Source organism: Asterias rubens, chromosome 3 (assembly GCF_902459465.1).
Source record: "Asterias rubens chromosome 3, eAstRub1.3, whole genome shotgun sequence".
NCBI classification, from domain to species: Eukaryota; Metazoa; Echinodermata; class Asteroidea; order Forcipulatida; family Asteriidae; genus Asterias; species Asterias rubens.
The window spans coordinates 4,551,202-4,571,886 of NC_047064.1; the positions used below are offsets into that span (position 1 = coordinate 4,551,202).

Sequence of the window (20,685 nt, forward strand, 5' to 3'; positions counted from 1 at the left end):
ATGTTTCTTTTATAGGTATTCAAGACTACACTCTTAACGTGTATTTCTACAACCCATTTTTCTCTTAATTGAATTGAATGGTTGACCAGCCTCTTGCTGCCGGCTTTTTACGAAATTGAATGAATCTTGCGGCATAATGAAATTGAATGACCTTATTTTTTGACAAATGAATGCAAAACTTAAAAACACTCCCTCTGCTTTGACTTTTGAATGCTGATTCAACGGAGTATTAATTTCCAAGCGAAATTGAAAAAGACAGTGAATGCATTTCTGTGTTAAAATTGGCCAGGGGATTGAATGAATACACTATATAATGTTAATAAGAAACACACTTCTTCTAAAAACATTTTTTCGTAGTTTTAGAAATCATCTGCGCGGGTTTATTTCGAATAGTCGTCTAAATTTTTTTGGAAACAATGAATAGGCTACATTGAGGAATACACATTGACAATTTCTCAAAACAATTAAAAACCCCCAAAACAAAATAAAAACTTTTTCAAAATATTTGACAATTATATTTTTTAAATGTTCTTGATTCTACGGACAATATACATACCATTAATCTTATTATGGGATGCCGCTTTGAAATGCTTAATTATCACGACACAATAAACAGACTTATAACAGTATTTTTTACAGTGAGAACTTGCAAAGTTGTCTGAGTGTACAGCAAACCTCTTTAAGCAAAAACACATCACGTTGCAATAATATTTACAAAGATTCGTCAGAAGATCTACTATAGCACCTTGAAGGACCACGTTGCCTTGGATCGGTCCAGTTGGTCTTTGAAAAGCGTTTGTAACCGTTTGTTGTAAAATGCAAAGACATTTTAAAAGTAAAATATAATGATCCACACAAGTATCACTCGAAATTGCGTGGTTTTCCTTTTACCTCGTCGACAAACACGGTCGGCCATTTATGGGAGTCAAATTGTTGACTCCCATAAATGGCCGACTGTGTTAGTTTGCAAAGTAAAGGGAAAACCACGCAATTTCGAGGCAAATGTGTGTGGATCATTGTACCCTGCTTTTAAAACATCTTTCCAACCATATGCATTTTATAACAAACGGTTACAAATACTTTTCAAAGACCAACTCGACCGATCCATGGCAACGTGTTCCTTTAAGCTTCGTTTTCAAACTATTTAGTTTGTACCTTCCCAATGCTTGGATACCATTTGTTTCCCCAATGTATTTTGGATAAGGTTGATCTTTGTTTTTCTTTTTTGAAATACGATTTGTTGCAAGAGGAATACCTGTATACCTTTCGGGCAACGTGCTTTGGATTCTGAAGATCCTAACGTTGTCAAGGGGATCGATGTTAGTTGAGGCCAATGAATCCAGCATACGCCACTGCGTCCAGAAAAGGTATTCCAGACACACCAGGACAAGCATAGTGGTTTGTCGACAATATTTGTCGAACTTCTTGCTTTGTCGGGCACAATGCCAGACGCATTAGGCGAAACGTAATACTTTGTCGGAAACACTGCAGTCTTTCACATGGACCACATGATGTATACCATTACTGTATTTTTTACACAACATATTTTAAGCAAATTAATAAATTCATAAATATACGTCGTTTTCAATAAAGGGATACTTAATTTATAATAATTTCAATCTACTTTTATAGGATAAAAGCAGTCCATTTTGAAGGGGACATTACATACATTGCAGTAGTTTACTTTCGACGGACAATTGATTGAAAACCAAGAGATTCGTGACAAGCTTATCCAGCAAGAACAGCCCAAAACAAAATGGCGCCACAACTCTGCCATTAATGGCGCATAACTGTATATAGGTGCCGTGTCGTATGAATTAACCACATTTCTATTCGATTACAGTTTAGTATAAAACTCATTCATCATTTAAAAACCATTCAGTGTATATACTTGTCACCCCTGTAGGCAGTTTAACCACGAAGGGGAAATTTATCTGGAAAGGTGCCAGAAGAAACAGCGAGCAATTTATGTTAAACGCTTTGTCCAAAGTATGAAATAGACCCATTACGCTTTCATGGGGGGAATGCCATAGTTGTTGCTAGAGGCGAATAATTAGCACCCAAATAATTAGGGTAAGCGGAAACATTTGGGGCTTTTGGCCGAGACAGATTAGTTGTAGATTGCAGTCTTCTTACTTTCCATTGGTACGCGGGTTATAGTTTGCTAAGCATTGCTTTACGAAGCATGATATGCGATTGCTCATTGCAAGACTATAGACTCAATACGTTCTTTTTTTCTTTCAAAAATATGACATGTTAAGGGGAAATGACATCTAAGGTCAGTCCACAACTTTAGTCTGCTACTAATTATGATTTTACAACTACTTTTATTCTAATAGCCCCAAAACGATGACCCTGCGGTCCTCGTTACTGCTTTCTAATGAAATACTTTACCATTATTTTTTAGCTTTTAAATCGCCTTTGAGAAAAACTCTGCTTACGGTCAAAACGTGGGGCCATTGACCATGTCGGCAATAACCACAGGTAATTGAGTTTGGCAAGCAGTTTGAAAACGCTTACACCCCCTTCTCCCCTCAATAAATTAAACATAGCATTTCCAAAGGGTTGTTAATAGAAATTGTAGATGTGGTGATTAAGAAGGATTTAGGCATATAATTAAACTCTTAAGTACAACGGTGTACCAAGCTCAATCATGTTTGAAAACTGACAGCTGAGCTTTCCTCAGACAATATTTACCATAGTAGCTTGAAGTGGATTTTAAAACCACTCGATAGACAACTGTGTAAGGCATTTGTAAATACAATACCTGCGTACCTTCTCTGTTGTTATATAATGCACGTATCTACAAATAAGCGCTTGACAAAAGGACACATTTGATAAAGAAAGGTTCGAAACTTTTGAAATGTGGGACCGATTTTTGGTGTCGCACTGTATAATAAAGAGTTTTAAGGGTGCTGCAGTGCTGTCAGCAGCTGTAACACCGGGCGAACACCCTTCTCTTTAACTGGGTCCGTTTACCTACATTGGAAAACCGTAATCTTTAAAAGCTCTACATTTTAGTAAAAGTACCTGCCACAACAAATAAGGTTATGCTTATTGACTTTCAGTTTTTTCTTTCTCCCTGTCCAACCAATAGCTCAATGACATTCGGCCTAGAGTTCATTTTAAAAAGATTTTAAGCACACAAAATTGCTAAGCAAACAAACAAATAAAAACTTATCAGCAGAAAATGTTAACCAGCTGAGTTGACATTAAGTTGACAGCATTGCGACTGGAGCCCCCGCTACTAGTTGTGGCTTACTCAAGAACTTTGCTGAGCAAAGATTGTTTACTTAATAGCTTTTTAAAATTATGTTTAGGTCTTTAGTAAACAGTTTATTTGTAGATACTCAGTCGTAGTCATTTTTTTTTTCGTGGTAAAATCTGAAATTTGATTAATAACAAAGTAAGTTTGTCTTTAAAGTCCCTCGTAAATGATTGTCTCGAAATCTTCGAGTAACTTTCTATTGTTGTTCATATAGAAGTTTATACACAGAGTCTGGTTCTCATGGTAGAATTAAAATCTACATTCTTAAAAGTCCTGAAGTTGGTTGTCCATTTTAGTTGATGGGGGAGGAGGATATGAAATACGTGGTCTGGAGTCATCATCAATCCTGAAGGAATTTCGCCCTCATTATTCGCTGTCTTTGTGATCGCCACCTTGAGAAAGGATCGAAGTCAAGCGGTCTCTCGATAAACGCTGCATCTGTAAAAGAAAAAAAAAAGAAAACAAAATGATATAAATGAAATAAATACAAAATCGAAGACAAATTGAATAAATAAATAACAACGATAATTTATATAACGTCCATCCAAGAAACTTGTTCCAGGACGCTAGACAAGAATAGCTTTTCAAAATTCCCGCCGTTAGCTTCACGCTGAATCAGAGGATCGGAGAGATCAATCATGTCAATAGGAGTTACTGCAACAATGGAAATGGACACTTTTTCACCTGAAAGCACTTTATACCGCACCTACAATACTCGACCGATTATAACAAACAAGGTGTCAACATCACCGTAATAAAATGTTCCGTCTCCTGGCATTCTCATTTTTATAATTTAATGAGTAACAGTTTTAAAATTATAGGTGCTTTTACAACAGCCGAGTTATTTTTAGTAGTGATTTGTAGATTATGGGAAAAAGTTTGTTCTAAAAGGTAATTAAAATGTATAAGGAACTTGCAAAACAAACAACGGGGCCAAACATAAAGTGCGCCACCAAGAGTTGTATAAAGCTGACTGTGTAAAACATCTGTTAAATCGTTTGACATTACCTGTCACCCACACCATAATGTACACAGTAAAGTGGGAGACAAACAAACTTCTAACAAATTTAAATTTGTTTTCTTTTTTTCCAAGTGTGAACTTCATATTGTAAATTTCATTTGTGTGCAATGTTGTTCAACTGACTCGGACTCAAAGGGCAAACTGTTAGGACCATGTATTTTGAGTTACTCGATTTGAAATCCTTGAAACCGAAGCATCGTCTGATGGAGATGCAAAGTGGGTTACAACTATTGTTCACCTTCCGGTAAACATGTTGTCAGTCATTTTTTTTTATGAAGAATGACCAACCATAAAAACATCAAGATTAGGAAATCAGCAGTGCAACGTCATGCCTTCACTGATGGGCTACAATTTTTCCAAAACAAAGAGATCCCTAAAAAAAATATATTGCTTTTTGAGTCACAACACGCAGAAAAATGCACAGAATTCTATGGAGGTTGACGTCAGCAAATGACGACCAGTGTCCCTTTAGCGTAGTGTTTGACAATAATCGGTTAAACATAAATGAAATTATTTCATAATAAACCGAATTATATTATGAGTAACTAAAAGATAAATACATAAACAAAATTGCCGCCGTGTTGTTTGGGTCAACAAATGAACTGACGTCATCGCTGGTGAGTTGGCCACTCCCAAGTTTAAGAATTGTCAAAAAGACGCATCAACCATATATTGTGGTTAATTAACAATTCAGAATGTTGAATGTTGAATACGAAGAATGACCATGTTTGTCATAAATTGTGGCATTGCTTTCTCAGTTCTTTAAAAAATAAAAAATAAATAAAAGAATACGTTGGCAAGGCCCAGATGTATCGACAATGGCAAAACAGGCCACAAATTACCGGTCTATATTATAAATGACCCGGGCAAACTATATGGCTACGTGTCTCAACTGTTTGGGGGGAAACAGCTTAAAGGAACATTACAGAATTGGTATAAGAAAAATACTCGTCTAAGATCAAAGATTTACATCAAACTTACACGGTCTAATGATAATAGTAGAAAACATCCCTTAAAATATTTTTATCTGAAATATCATCTTTGATGAAATAGTACAAACTTGTCTTCCGTTTGAAATTTATCGCTCAGTGAACATTTTGTATTCATTCATTTTGTAATTGATGTCGAGCAAAATGTGTAATCGGTTTCTAACTATTTTCTTGTGACCCAGATTGCCGATCGATCTCAAACTTCTACAGGTGTGTCAGTTTATGTATAAATATGGTGGATCAAATAAAGTGCTTACACTGGGTGCAACTGATTTTTTTAGAAGAAAAAAAAAGAAGAAAAAACAAAACAAACTGTAATGTTTCTCTAAAGGAACACGTTGCATTGGATTGGTCGAGCTGGTCTATAAAAAACGTTTGTAGCCGTTGTTATAAAATGTATATAGTTAGAAAAATGTTTTTAAAGTATAATAAAATGATCAACACAAATGTGCCTCGAAATTGCATGGTTGTCCTTTTATGGCCATTTATGGGAGTCAACAATTTGACTCTCATAATTGGCCGACAGTGTACGTCGACGAGGGAAAAGAAAAACCGTGCAATTTAGAGACATGTTTGTGTGGATCAATATTGTATTCAACTTTTACAACATCCTTCTACCCATATGATTTTAATAACAAACGGTTAATACAAACGCCTTGTATAGACAAACTCGACCGATCCAGGGCAACGTGTTCCTTTAAGGAGCAGAGAAAGATGGTAAACCGCAGTCTTGTGATCGCCACTAAGGCGCAGTCTTAACGAGACGCAGCAAATGATTTACGGTAGTGATTCCACTCAAAGTTCAGATTACAATCCATTTGTTTGCTTCATTTTAAGTAGTGAAACTTAACTGCTGTAGAAGTGTTCAATAAAAAAATATATACAAACCGGTCTAAGGCTACCGTACACAGAGCAAAATTGAGACGTTTTCTCGGAGTTCAATTTAAGATCGCTAAAGTATACATTCAAACAGACTAATTGCAGGCACAGCCAAATTTATTCCGCTCGCATCAGCCCGTAGCAAGCATGTTGTTGTTGGAGAAATAGTGCATATTATTCTCGTCAATACATTTTGCCCGATAAAAGTATTTCTCTATAATTTTGAACAGAGTCTCCTTTGGAAAACAAAATAATAATAATCATCATGGTTGAAAATACTTTATTAAATATTAACTAAACACACAAAAAACAACAACAACAACAACAACAACAACAACAACAACAACAACAACAACAACAACAACAACAACAACAACAACAACAACAACAACAACAACAACAACAACAACAACAACAACAACAACAACAACAACAACAAGACCCACACACTCAATAATGCAAATACAATTTCTAGGTTTTATGAAATATGACGAGGATTCTTCAATCTGGATAAAAACCATCGAAATGTAAACAACACAAACAAATGTTCGGAGGGGTGAAACAGTAATAACTGTGCTTTATTTGAAAGAAATGTCCACACTAATAAGAGAGTTTTGGATTCTTGCCATTTACCCTCATTTTGTGTTTATTTTGACCCCTCGAGGCATAGCAGCAGATTCAGTCCGTGAATGATTCACTTCATTAAAAACTAGTCCCCCTCTTGCAAATGTGAAAGTACTTTTACCCTTAAAAAAAAAACCGGAATAAAATTATTGGTTTGTTGTTTATGAAAATATACGACACTTAGGGAGGTTGGGATTATTGGAGTGAACAAATTCCGACGATGCCTCATAAAACCTGTCCGTTGATAGAACCCTACCCTTATCATACACGCATGATTAACATACACATAGGTATTACAGTCTATTAAAGTAGTCCTAAATTTGGACATTTCCCCTTTCTAAATGAGTTCTCCCTTTGATGTAGTGCCGTGATTGGTTGACATTTTAACTATGTCGTAACCCGTCCGGCTTCCCTTAATTCGGCCACTTTTGGGAAGTCGTGACTTCTCACGGGATCTCAGGGGAAATAGGCGCGGCATGCCTGAACGGGTCCCGTTCGTTCACCGGGCCATACATGCGTCCACCGCTCTTGTTATTTTCACTTTACTATTTCCCTTTTCTTCTTAACATCCTGCGTGGCCCAGGTAGAGAGGGTCAATCGGCATGACCGCTTTAGCGTGAGTAAACCAGTTATAGGAACCAAGCGCGGTTGTTGCACTTTTTAACCCATCATCAACACAGTCCACGCGCTAATGAGAGCGCTGCGATCCTTTTTCCATCTTGCATACTGAGGAGATAGTTCCTGCATGCTCTGGCAACTCTACTGGCAATAAGCGTGTAGACTTCTCAAATTCAAATTCGTTTATCTAGACGCATTGATACCTACAGGCTTTACCCTGACTACAAACCAGTCGACACTAAGGCCTTTAAATGTAGCTTATATTACAGGAACGGTTATGATAGACAAACATTGGTAATTGTTTAATTTCTGTCTGAAAGCTTACTGAGTATAAAGTTCATTCTAGATCAATTTTTGTGTCTGAAATATTTCTCTCTGAAAATAAAGTCATAGTCGAGAAAACTAGAACATGATGAAAACAGTGCATGGTTTTTAGTGATTTTTTTCTTCTTCTGAAACACACATGTGGATTGAAGTCAGTGGATACTATTGGTAATTGTCAAAGACCAGTCTTCCCACTTGGTGTATCTCAACATAAGCATAAAGCAAGAAGTGTGAAAATTTTAGCTCAATTGGTGGTCGAAGTTGCGTAATTACTGTAAAAGAAAAACCACCCTTGTCCCCACGAAATTGTGTGCTTTCAGATGCTTGACTTCGAAGCCTCAAATTCTAAATCTGAGGTCTCGAAATCAAATTGGTGGACAATTACTTCTTTCTCGAAAACTACGTCACTTCAGAGGGAGCCGTTTCTCACAATGTTTTATACTACTAACCTCTCCCCATGACTCGTCACCCAGTAAGGTTTTATGCTAATAATTATTTTGAGTAATTACCAATAGTGTCCACTATCTTAGATACACTGTCAAAGATTAGTCTTCACAGTTGGCAGGTGTATCTAAACATATGGATAAAAATAACAAACCTTTGAGCTCAACTGGTCGTCGAAGTTGCGAGATATTAATGAAAGGAAAAACACCCTTGTCACACCATGGTCACACAAAGTTGTGTACTTCAGATGCTTGGTTTCGAAATCTCAAATTCTGAATCTGAGGTCTCGAAATCAAATTCGTGGAAAATTACTTCTTCCTCAAAAACTACGTCACTTCAGAGGGAGCCGTTTCTCACAATGTTTTATACCATCAACCTCTCCCCGTTACTCGTTACCAAGTAAGGTTTTATGCTTATAATTATTTTGAGTAATTACCAATAGAAAGCACAAATTTCCATGGGTTCCTTAATTTCATGGTTGGTTAATCTTAACACTGTCTGCGACTATTTTAGTCAGCAACACCAATCCCTATTAACTTCTAACAAACTACTGACATTCAAAACATTTATTATTCCTGTTATGTTGCAGGTTTTTGTTGTCTATGTTGTTCTTCTATCTTTAAAGCTATACTTTATGTATAATGTATGCAGTAAGTAATTACTCTTTCGAAACCACAGAAATATCACTAAACAACGACCAAATGCTACAATACAAAGGAGAGATATTTCAATTCCATTTTCTTGCAAAAAAGTTGTGAAAGGTTTCTTTCTTTCCAGGTCAACTTTCTAAGCCCCCCCCCCCCAACACGTACAATCATTTATTCACGGTTGACATGGCTGAACCCAATCCTCCGTTTAATTGGAGGTAAGTTCCCGAGAGGGAAGGGGTTGGAAATTAAATCACGCCTTGGCAGGTCTCGTAATCGACAGCGGGCCGACACCGGGCACAGAGACCCTTAAATCGGTTACAGTACATGTAGGGGGGGGGGGGAATTGGTTGGTTGGTTGGGGGGGGGTCGCTAATTCTCTTGCCAAACAAGGTTCTTGGCTTGAATGTTCGTGTCATGCGTTGATCCTTGTGATGTTTACCCTTAGCGGATACTTTTGGTTTGATCAGTTTATAGGGGAAGTTGTATGATTAAAGACACTGGATGCTATTAGTAAAAAATAACAAACCTGAGAAAAGTTGAGCTCAATCGGTCATCGAAGTTGCGAGATAATAATGAAAAAAGAAAAAAACACCCTTGTCACAAGAAGTTGTGTGCTTCCAGATGCTTGATTTCGAGACCTCAAATTCTAAATCTGAGGTCTTGAAATCAAATTCGTTGAACATTACTTCTTTCTCGGAAACCACTTTACTTCAGAGGGAGCTGTTTCTCACACTGTTTATACCACCAACCTCTACCCGATAATCGTTACCAAGAAAGGTTTTATGCTAATAAAATAATAATAATAACAACTACCATTAGTGCCCACTGACTTTAAAGGAACACGTTGCCTTGGATCGGTTGAGTTGGTCTACTGAAAAGCGTTTGGAACCATTTGTTAGGAAAAGCAAATGGTTAGATAGCTAATTTAAAAGTATAGGATATATTGCTCCACACAAGTATGACTCGAAAATGCACGGTTTTCCTCGTCGCAAAGAAAGACGGTCGGCCATTTTGTGGAGTCAAAACACACATTCACTTTATGTTCGAATATACATTTCATGGATTTCTTTGTTTTGTATCATCACTTGTTCTTTTATGAACCTCTCATCAAATATTGGTTTGTTTGAATTATTTTTGTCAGTCAGCTTTTTGGGGGGGTCAGGGAATCGGAGCAAATCGACTCGTTCTAGATCACTCACTTGCTTTAAGAAGAAGAAAACCCTCCAATAAAAAAAAAACCACAGAAATACCTTAAGCTGTATATATTTTTTCGAAACAGGGCAAATGTAATTGCTATTTGTTTATTTTACAAAAGTAAACGCGGGATAGTGCCTTACTATGTCCGTACTCTATACACGTGTTCCAATTTTACCCGTACACGTTTCGAAATGCACTCAAATACAACTTTTATACGGATGTACGTACACTTCATTAAACATATAGGTCTGTCACAGCCAAGAAACCCTACAGTACATCATATATTATTAGACCTATATATGTTGAAAGTGGATTAGCTCAAGTGGGATACACCACGATGTATGAGCTGTACGCGATAAACGTTCAAGGAAAATAGATCAATGTTGTTAAATTAAATCAAGTAGTCTTCAATACAGAAAGCATTCATTCAATCGACATGTACAAAATTCCACCAAATTAGGGGGTCACATTAAACTGATTTCTTTGTTTTTGTAGTATCACGTGTTCTTTTATGAACCTCTTATCAAATGTTGGTTTGTTCGAATTATTTTTGTCAGTCAGCTTTTTTTGGGTCAGGGAATCGGAGCAATGTAACCGACCTTTTTCTGCATAAAATATGTGGAATTGAAAAGTTGGTGATTTCGGACTCTCCAAGTGGTAATTTTCCAGCCTGGTTTTTTGATTCACTTTTAAATTGTTTTCTTTTATTTGACGGCCCCTCAGTTGGGGATAATTTTATGGAGTGTTGAGCTCACAGAATGATATTTAATAAGGCTTTTGTTTCATATTGACATCTTGACTGTAAACAAAAACACTTTATATTCCAACATGTATAGGAAACAAGATGAAGCAAAGCTTTTGTCCTTTCCCAAGAAAACTGGACAAAACTTAAAAATACGCTATCATTTTTATCCCAGTAATTTTCAATCACATCCTTGCCCTATCTGCGTCTTATGAAACAAAGCGCCAACCCGACCGTGATGGGTTCTCCGGTCACTCCGGTTTAAACACACAGCGGGCAAAGCGAAATGTGATTGTTGTTAAGCCCCAGAGAACTATAACACACAGAAGTAATTCACAGTAATTCAGGACAACAAATGGTGGCTACCGTTATGTTTTTTAAACTACTCTCTTAATGCAAAATAGTGAAAAGGCACTCTTCCAAGAGCCATATGAGGGACAACTCTTTTTCGAGTGGTCTTCCACTCTTTTAGATTGAAGTTTGCATCTTTTTGAGTGATTTTTCACTCTGTCCTGGAGTGAAACCCCTTTAAAAGAGTGAAATAACCACCACTCTTTTTATAGAGCCATATGAGGAACAACTCGAAATGTAAAGAGTGGTGTTTTCCACTCTTTTACATTTAGAGGGTACATGAACAATAAAATAAATAAAATATAGCTAATAATCAATTTTCAATCCCATAATATCAATATTTTTCAGCAATCTCGCACATAAGAAAGTGTTTGACATTTCAAATAATAAAACTGTTAAATGGATAGGGGAATAGCTTTGACAAAATATTCGAAACAGTTGAGGCAAAGGCAATCTTGGGTGGGATTCTTTACTCCCAAGACAAAATAAATCATATTAGTGGAGTTAAATGCCAGCTTTCTGAAAGCGTCTACCTTCAATTATATACCCGTCTTCTCCACAAATCATATCATACACCTCACTGTCACAAACGTCATCAAGTTCCATTAAGTTTTTGAGAAAGCCGCGATTATTTGTTTGTAAGTGTGTCCAGTGATTCTGTGCAAGTTTGTATGTGTGTTGAATGAACTGCATCACACAAACAAAGTAACAACATCTGGGCAAGGGGAATAATATTCCATAGATTCGGAAGTATTTCGGATATAATTTTTCTATGACAAGGTATCTCATTATGAAAAGTGTACACTTAAAATATTTTACCCAATATTAGCATCTTTGAACTTCATTACCTTAAGAATAAAATTGACGTGAAAACGCATTATGTGCAGGCCTGCAATAAACGCAAAGTTCATACACTTGACTCCCAAAAGCCAAATACAAAAAATAAATCCGAATTTGAAAACGACTTATCAAAGATTATGGGTCGTTAGTTCGCTCGAAACGTGTACAACCTGAACTTGTTTCCCCTATTTGTTTGTTTTTGCAAAAGATCATGTTTCTACGAGTTGATATAAAATGCTTTCAAATGGATGATTGTTTCATCAGAATTGTCAATTCAGATAAGCCCGCGTTGTTTGCTGTGCGTATCGAATTCCTGTTATTGCATTTTTCCGTTTTTCCATTTTAAAACCAATAGTGGCATAAGGCAGGCAGCAGGTGCAGACTCCGACCAGTAACGCTCAATTCAGAATGTAACATATTTCCGTTTTTTGTTGATTTACATTTTGCAGTTTACTCCCCAAGTCGCACATTTCCGAAAAGGTAAAATCAATCGTTTTAAATTTAGCTTGTTTTTAAAGCTATTTTGGAGGCGCTCAATCTAGTGTAGCACCCACTTTTTATAGATATCCCTACTAATATACATTTGCATTTAGTTCCTTAAGTCTGCACATTTCCGAAAAACTCAAATCAATTCTTTTTGAAACTATCTTGTGAGGTGCTTTATTTAGTATACACTTTTTAAAGATAAACCTAATTTACATTTGCAGTCCACACCTGAGTCTGCACATGCCCCCCCCCAAAAAAAAAAAAAAAATAAATAAATAAAAATAAATAAATAAATAAATAAATAAAAAAATCAATTATTTTATAAAGCTATCTTGTGAGGCGCTCAATTTGGTGTACACTTTTTGTTAAATTGTCCTTATATACAGTTTGCAGTTTCCTCCCCAAGTCGGCACATTTCCGAAAAAAAGGTTAAATCAATTTTTATTAAAGCTATTTGTGAAGCGCTCAGATGAAGATTCGGGCAAAAAAATATCAACTCGCGCTTATGATCGTACTCCATTGACAACTTTCCTATGAAAATCGATCAGTTAAGTTGGATTGTAAAAACATTCAGCTCAATTCCCACTGCGGACTAATGCAATTAACATGTACTTAACCACACACATAAAATAATGCCCCGAATAATTTTATTATTAAATCCACAACCATCGCCAAATCTCTCAACTTTTATTGCATCAATTTTGAGACCCACAGTCGGTATACGATCTTACAGTAAAGCATATATGACTGCGAGAAACAACCCTAGGAAACGGTCGATCGCATTGATTACAGACTTTGCAACCGTCATGACGGTTGTAAGACGGCTGTCCACTTGTGTGCAGTAGGAATAATGGAATCTGGTTCCCTTTATATTAAAATGGTTACTACCCGACTCTTATGTAGTTCCAGCCTCGTTGAGACATTTGACTTAGAGCGAATACGTCTATAATGATCTAGTCTTTATGATGAATGTTCATAACACTGCAAAAAGTGTGGGTGTTAAAATTGACTCCATAGTGCCTATTATGTGACAACACCAATGGTGTTAATATTAACAGCCACTTTTGTTAAGTCTGCAATTTCCATTACGAATACTGCCGTCGAGATAAGACGAGTCCTAACTCTTTGTGAAATCGACGGCAGAACTAGAACGGAATTATACACTCCAAATATGGTGTTAAAATTGACACAACGGGTATTGTCACATATAGATAAATAACACAAAATAGGGTTTTAAGATAACACCAGTGTAGGTATGTTAAGAAGTCAGTGTTATTTTAACACAACGTGATGCTAATTTCCATTCCTTTTCGGTTGTATAATGTGTCAACGGGGCCAGGCTACTTCTTCCTCTCACCCTCATTTTGATTACAATAAGTTGTAACTTTTGGTAATTGTCACAGACCAGTCTTCACACTTGGTGTATCTCAACATATGCATAAAATAACAACAACAACAAAGTGAAAACTTGAGCTCAATTGGTCGTCGAAGTTGCGAGATAATAATGAAAGAAAAAACACCCTTGTCACACGAAGTTGTAAGCTTCCAGATGCTGGATTTCGAGACCTCAAATTACTTCTTTCTCGAAAACTACGTCACTTCAGAGGAAGCCGTTTCTCACAATGTTTTATACTATCAACCTCTCTACCCATTACTCGTTCCCAAGTAAGGTTTTATGCTAATAATTATTTTGAGCAATTACCAATAGTGTCCACTGCCTTTAAATGGCAGTCGTATTATGACTGATTAACCAAGCGTTGAACCTTACCAAAAGAATTAGCTTTTGAACTCAAGTCGTCATTCTGAGTCCTGCCCAATGCCCCAAATTCATAATTGATCAATTGAAATGCGATATGTATCAGCCAATAATATCTGCATTTAGAAACAGGCAATGTGAGTAATGTGAGATTCAAAAACTCGACATTTCCGCTCCTTCAGCTGTTGCACAATACATAAAAGGGGCTCGTGTCAATGGGTTCAGTCACCTCGGCTGCTCACCCCAAACGAACAAACTCGTAAAAAAAAAAAAAAAAAAAACTACGATCGATCGGAATATTTTAGGATCAGAACACAACTCTTGTCACAAAGCTTTTTAGCGAAAGAAAAGGGGAAGAATAAAACCCTCGATTTAACCAAATGAAAACCTTAAACTGATTGTCAGGCACACCCCAAACAAATCACCTAAAGTGCTAACAATATTCCAAGTGAGTCGATTTCAAATGGATAATGGATTCGAGCCACATGAATGTTAAAATTTGAAAAGAAGTTTGCCACTTTAGAGCGAGGATGGTCTATTTTAAAAATGCAAGGTGAAACATTGCAACTGATTTATTAGCCGGATTCATACTTTGTATACACCGTGTGAATATTTCACTCCTTATAGGCAGGGTGTTCAACTTGTGGTAGATGTCAAAGACCATCACCATCACCTGGTGTTTCCCATAATATGCATGCAACTACAAACCTGCGACAATTTTTGGCTTAATTGATTATCGAAGTTGCGATAAAATATTGCAAGAAAAAAAAAGGGGAAAAAATATAGCATAGAAAATTTGGTGTGAGAAGTTACATATTATCTACATTACTTCAGAAGTTTCGAACACTGTTTTATAATGTCATTACAGCGCTTCATCTTTGCCAGATTAGTTTTATGGTCATTTGTGCAGAAATTGTTGCATTTTCTTTGTACAGCATTCTTAACATATTCAAGAACGTAATTATATGAAATATGAACCAAGAAAATGTCATCAGATATCTGGGTCTGTCTTTCTTTCAAAAAGCATTGTTTATAACGACAGCACGGTAAGGGTGGCAATGCACTTGTTACATTTCTAACATAGACCGTTTTCTAATTGCCTGGTTTATTCGACCTATATACGACAAAAGTAAGTGTTAAACAGACTCCGTTTGGCCCAGGGGAAATTTCTGTTTTGTGTAGATTTATAACTAGTGTCCATCCACAACAAAAGCTTTACACCGAATAACCAAGCCCCAAACTGATCAGTTCTATTTATATCCATTTCTTATAAGTATTCCCCTTTAAACTTGATATTTTGAGCTTTGCCAGATGAATACAAATCCGCATGGGGCTCTGATTAGTTCGCTGAAATATTTCAACTCGACGACAGCCGACCAACTTTGTTTTGTTATTTTGTTAATTGTGACGTCCAGCTCTGTGGTAAACCAGTCTCCCCCACCGTCAATCTGTCCATCACTCAATGTTTCATATCAAAGATTTCTTTGCCTCGATTTACAATCCAACATTAGACGACTATCTTCAGGATTAATTAAATGCCGACAAAAGCTAAGAAGGAACTGTTACACCTTTGAATTGGTGAGATGGATACAAGATGGAGACTTTAAGATGATGTTTATAATGCCCAAGGCCCCTTTATATTGTTCATAACACTTCCCTTAAAGGGAAAGTGTTGATGATGATGTTGCTATTGTTGATGTTCTTGTTGTTGTTGCTGCTGTTGATTTTGTTTTTGTTGTTGCTTTTGTTATTGTTGTTGGTATTATTGTTTTGCTGTTGTTGTTGTGTGTGTTTTTTTCTGTTGTTGTTGCTGTTGTAGTTGTTTTTTGTCATCGTCGCCGTTGTTGTTTCGTTTGAAATCATTATTACCACAATTAACATCCTCTCATTGTCAATGAATAAATGTAAGAATGCTTTAATTAAGCAACGGTGGTTTTGGGCGTCTTAAAATATTATTCACCAACATTGGCAGTATTTCGGTCGGTCACGTCAGGTATGTTGATATGTAATGAACTTTCATCGAGCTTTCAAAATAAAATATATAATTTACTGTTCACGGAAAGTGCTGAACTCCGTCTATAAAGAGACGTTTGATGCTGCGAGCCTCAATGGGTTAACTTTGTCTTTAACGATCTGTGGATATATTGAAGGACAATATTTGATTGTCTTATTCCCAATGACAACCAGGTAGCACTGTTGTGTAAGAGTACAGTAGTGTCCTATCTTTAAGGGTCATATACTGATTGCTAGAGTCCATTTTAGTGGTCACGTTTGACCTTGACTCCGGATGGTCACGTCTTGAAAAGAGTCTACGCCGTGCTTGTTTAAAAACCACGGTTGAGAGCAAAAAGATTGGTCTTGTATATATTTTTTTTATTCAATTATAGACCATCTAATTCTAAAGTTCCCTTGGCACTGAAGAAATAATTGGAATAAATCGCAAATCTCAAAATCTTAACAAATTAATATGACGACAATGCACCCCCCCCCAAAAAAAAAAAAAAAAAAAAATTCATTTGGGTCACTCTGTTGGCCCAAACCCTAAGTAGGCCAGAAACTATACGCTTCAAGACAGATGAGTTCTCTGTAAGTGTTTTCGTTCTTTTAACTGTTATGAATATCCACCCTTTATTATATTTCGCTCCGTCTTGAGAACAAACCGAAAGTGACAAGCACGTTACATCTCTGAATTTTTGGCGAACAAATAAAAGTTCATCCCGAAGTTAAAAGTCATTGAGAAGTGGTCTGAAAAAAAAAGATGTGTAATAGTGCATCCAAGCAACCAATCATGTACTTCAGTAAATGTCCAGTTAGCGCCACTCATTTTGGAGTTGAAAATATGAATATAATGAGAAAATGTTCAATACTACAAGACTTTATAATCAATAGCATGAAATTCTCTGTGTACTCTTTTTATTGAAATTCGAGGAGAAAGTGGCCAGATTTTACCAGAGAGCAGCTACAACCCAAATGTTTCCTGGCCCTTAAAGGCAGTGGACACTATTGGTAATTACTCAAAACAATTATTAGCCTAAAACCTTTCTTGGTGACAAGTAATGGGGAAAGGTTGATGGTATAAAACATTGTGAGAAACGGCTCCCTCTGAAGTGCCACAGTTTTCGAGAAAGAAGTAATTTTCCACGAATTCGATTTCGAGACCTCAGATTTAGAACTTGAGGTCTCGAAATCAACCATCTAAACGCACACAACTTCGTGTGTTAAGGATGTTTGTTTTTTCATTAATATCTCGCAACTTCGATGACCGATTGAGCTAAAATTTATACAGGTCTGTTATTTTATGCATTTGTTGAGCACCAACTATGAAGGCTAGTCTTTGACAGTTACCAATAGTGTATACTGCCTTTAAGCGGCCCGAGCCCCACGCCATCAGTGCTTCGCGCTGAAACCGCTTCTGAGATTGGTACTGATTTATAAATTGGAGCTTCATAACCAGGCTGGTTTTCATTGCCTCCCAGTTCCTCACCCCGTCATCAGTCAAAATAAATTATAGGTCACCTGCAATTTATACTTTGAGATTGCTGAAAATTATCAACTTAGAAAATTGGTCGTTCAAATCCCCCCCCCCCCCAATCTAAAAATCCCTGGATCCGCCTCTGGCTGTTGAGAGCAATATGAATGAATGTACCCTTCAAACAACCATTGACCTGTAGTATTTTTTCTCTCGAACTTTCCACCGCACTCTGAATGGCAACGTAAGAACGGAAATGTATAGTCACGCTCAAAATAATTATCTGTTGCAACAAGAAGTGTTTTTTACGTGGTTACTGTTGACGGTCAACAATCTGGGTTGATTTGCGGTTAAAAAAAACTCTCACCTTAAGGTAGGATACCAATATTTGATATCCTCAAATTTGACTGGATTTACTAGTGTTTTTCCATAAGAGCCCGTTGTTGTTGCTCTTCGGGCACGACGTGCATGCATTACTATTACACAGGGCGTCAAACTGTTATTAAACGGGCGGTGATTAATCCGTGTTTGCTGCGATTCTCCTGAGTGGTTTGTGATTTCACTTAATTTCCTTTTACGCAAACCAATGTACTTGTTTGATCGCTGCTTGTTTGATGTGGGAATTTGTTTGTTTGACCATCGGTGATGACCATTATTTTTATCAAGCCACCATGACTGCCGTGTGCTTGAGAAACAGTGACGTGTGACTTAAGAGCAACGACTCTTCGATGGGTTGTGCCAAGAGTACATTCCTCCATCAGTTTCAGTTCATGCAACAAAGCACTTCGTCAAAACAATATTATCACAAGATATCACATAATATCACATTTGCTATGGAGTCAGGAAACAACCATGTTTAAGTGTTTTGTCTGGGACTTTGGGCGCTACGCAACCTTTGAGTTTTGACGATTTGCGAACTGAACATTGGGACTCACTCACCATTTGTTCAAGAGGTATGATCGACATACAAGTTTGCAAGGAAGAATATGAGTTGGATCCAGAAGATCAGATAATATTAATAGTCATTGAAGAGCTTTGAAAAGGAAATGGTTTCAGACTGAGAATCGTCTGTGTGTGTGAGTGTGGGGGGGGGGGTCATTTTCGTACCCGTCATGTTTCATTCTTGTAAACACGGTGTACTATTTCAAGTAGTGCGTAGTATTTCTTAGACAAATGGTACATCAAAAACTTTTCACATCAAAACTTCACATCATATCAAATATATATCATTACATATTGAACAGCTGATCAGAGTAAAACTCCTATTGTAGGTATATGTGTAAAAAGAAAAAATTTCGACAAGTGTCTGTCATTCAAATCGGTGGTTGCGTTAAAAAAAAAACGAAATTATATGTTCCATTTGTTCCATTTCGGCAAAAAGGAAAGATAACTGTATCTTTTATTCATCGTTCAAAACTGACAACAACAAAAAAAGACGAAAAGAACAACCAGACGTGTATTTTGACGAAACTTTCATTTTTGTTGAAAAACCCTATAACATCAGGACAAAAGAAGCATTTTTATTATCTTCCACTGAAATCAGAATAAAGATGTTATTGCATTAACTGAATTCCCAATCTTTTGAAATACGTCGCAATTTTACTTTCTTTTATTTTCCTCCGATGCGCGAATCGGCAATTGAATCAAGCATTAATCATGCACATGGTTCACCTTCGAACATAAATGAAACAGTGACCACAGAGAATTTAGTTATAAAAATGATTCCCTTTTTTAAGAGTAAGACATTACAGACCGTCCTACATACCTCCTAGGAGTCTAGTACTCGTTCATTTCCATCCTTTGTTGTCAAACATAATTATACATATTCGACTATTAAATTATATCTGTAACTTTCATATTTTTGTCAATTATAGTACATCTTTAGGGAATAACATTTTATTGTAAAGCAGGTATAGATGATGTGATCGTGGCTTTGATCTAACATGCCTGGAATTTGGCACAAGGTCAGAGATGAAATATCTGTCTGGCTTTTGTGTTATAGAATACAATTTTCAGGCCACAATTTAGCAAGGAACCTTGCTACAACACTCTCGTATGAACGGGGCTAAGATGCTACGTTGTTAGAAGTTATGCTTCAGGGTGCAGCAGGTCACCCACGGGGAACACTGACAAGCCTAAGCCCCGAGATCACAGAACCTTCACACACCTTCTCTAAATATAAACACCATATTTTCTTAGACTAACCGGATGTTGAATCTTCTTAAATCCAATTTCAGACCCAAAGATAACTCCTGCATCTTTGAGACATGTTTGCGTTTTTCTCTTATTTTCCTTGAGACATGTTTCTACTTTTGCTCGGATAGATAAACGAGTTACATCTGACAGGGAAAACATTTTTGAAGTGGAGACAAACAATATAAAGTCCAGAATGCGCCATTGTGCATTGACATGGCTTGGTTTGACAATTTGCCATGAGATTATTGTACAGATACCTTTGAACTTTTCTGGATAGCTGGAGATCTAACACCCCAAACAACATGGAATTACTTAGCCACGCATAAACCCTGCAGAGCAACGGGCCTTGCTTGAAGCATTCAATTACCTACGAGAAAAAGGAACTAAACAATCGAATCTATTTAGGGGTAACTGGGATTTTACTATTTCTTAAAACTACAAGTGATACAAATTCGTAAGTAGTAGTTTTTGGTTGAATTTGAAGCTAAATTATTTTGCAAATAAAACATGTGAATTTTGTCACCTTCAAGAAATATTTAAACTGAAGGGACAATTTTACGCTTTGAAGAAAGTTGTTAGATACATATAACATTTTTAAAAGAAAGTGAATTGATGACAATACTCACCGTTATCAGTAAAAAAAAACTCATTCTGAGCAACTTTGTTTTAATCTTTTGGGTAATGTTAATTTTGAACAACTGGAAATCGATGCTGCTGTGTGAAAATGGTTGTTGCTTTCATTTATCATTTAGTATGAGTCAGTGAGATTTTTAATGTTACTATTTAGGTAAATAAAACAATAGTCTACAGATTATGTTCTCAATTGCCTAT

General features: G+C 36.6%; 1 protein-coding gene across 1 annotated transcript in view; it reads right to left on the minus strand.

Annotated features, from left to right (window-relative positions):
• Nucleotides 1-1,143: 1,143 nt before the first annotated feature.
• LOC117288367 overlaps nt 1,144-20,685 on the minus strand; it is a 30,373-nt gene continuing 10,831 nt past the window's right edge. Inside the window, exon 3 of the mRNA XM_033769205.1 lies at nt 1,144-3,706. Within this exon, the coding sequence (XP_033625096.1) occupies nt 3,609-3,706 (98 nt within the window). The 3' untranslated portion in view covers nt 1,144-3,608. The remainder of the gene's footprint in view (nt 3,707-20,685) is intronic.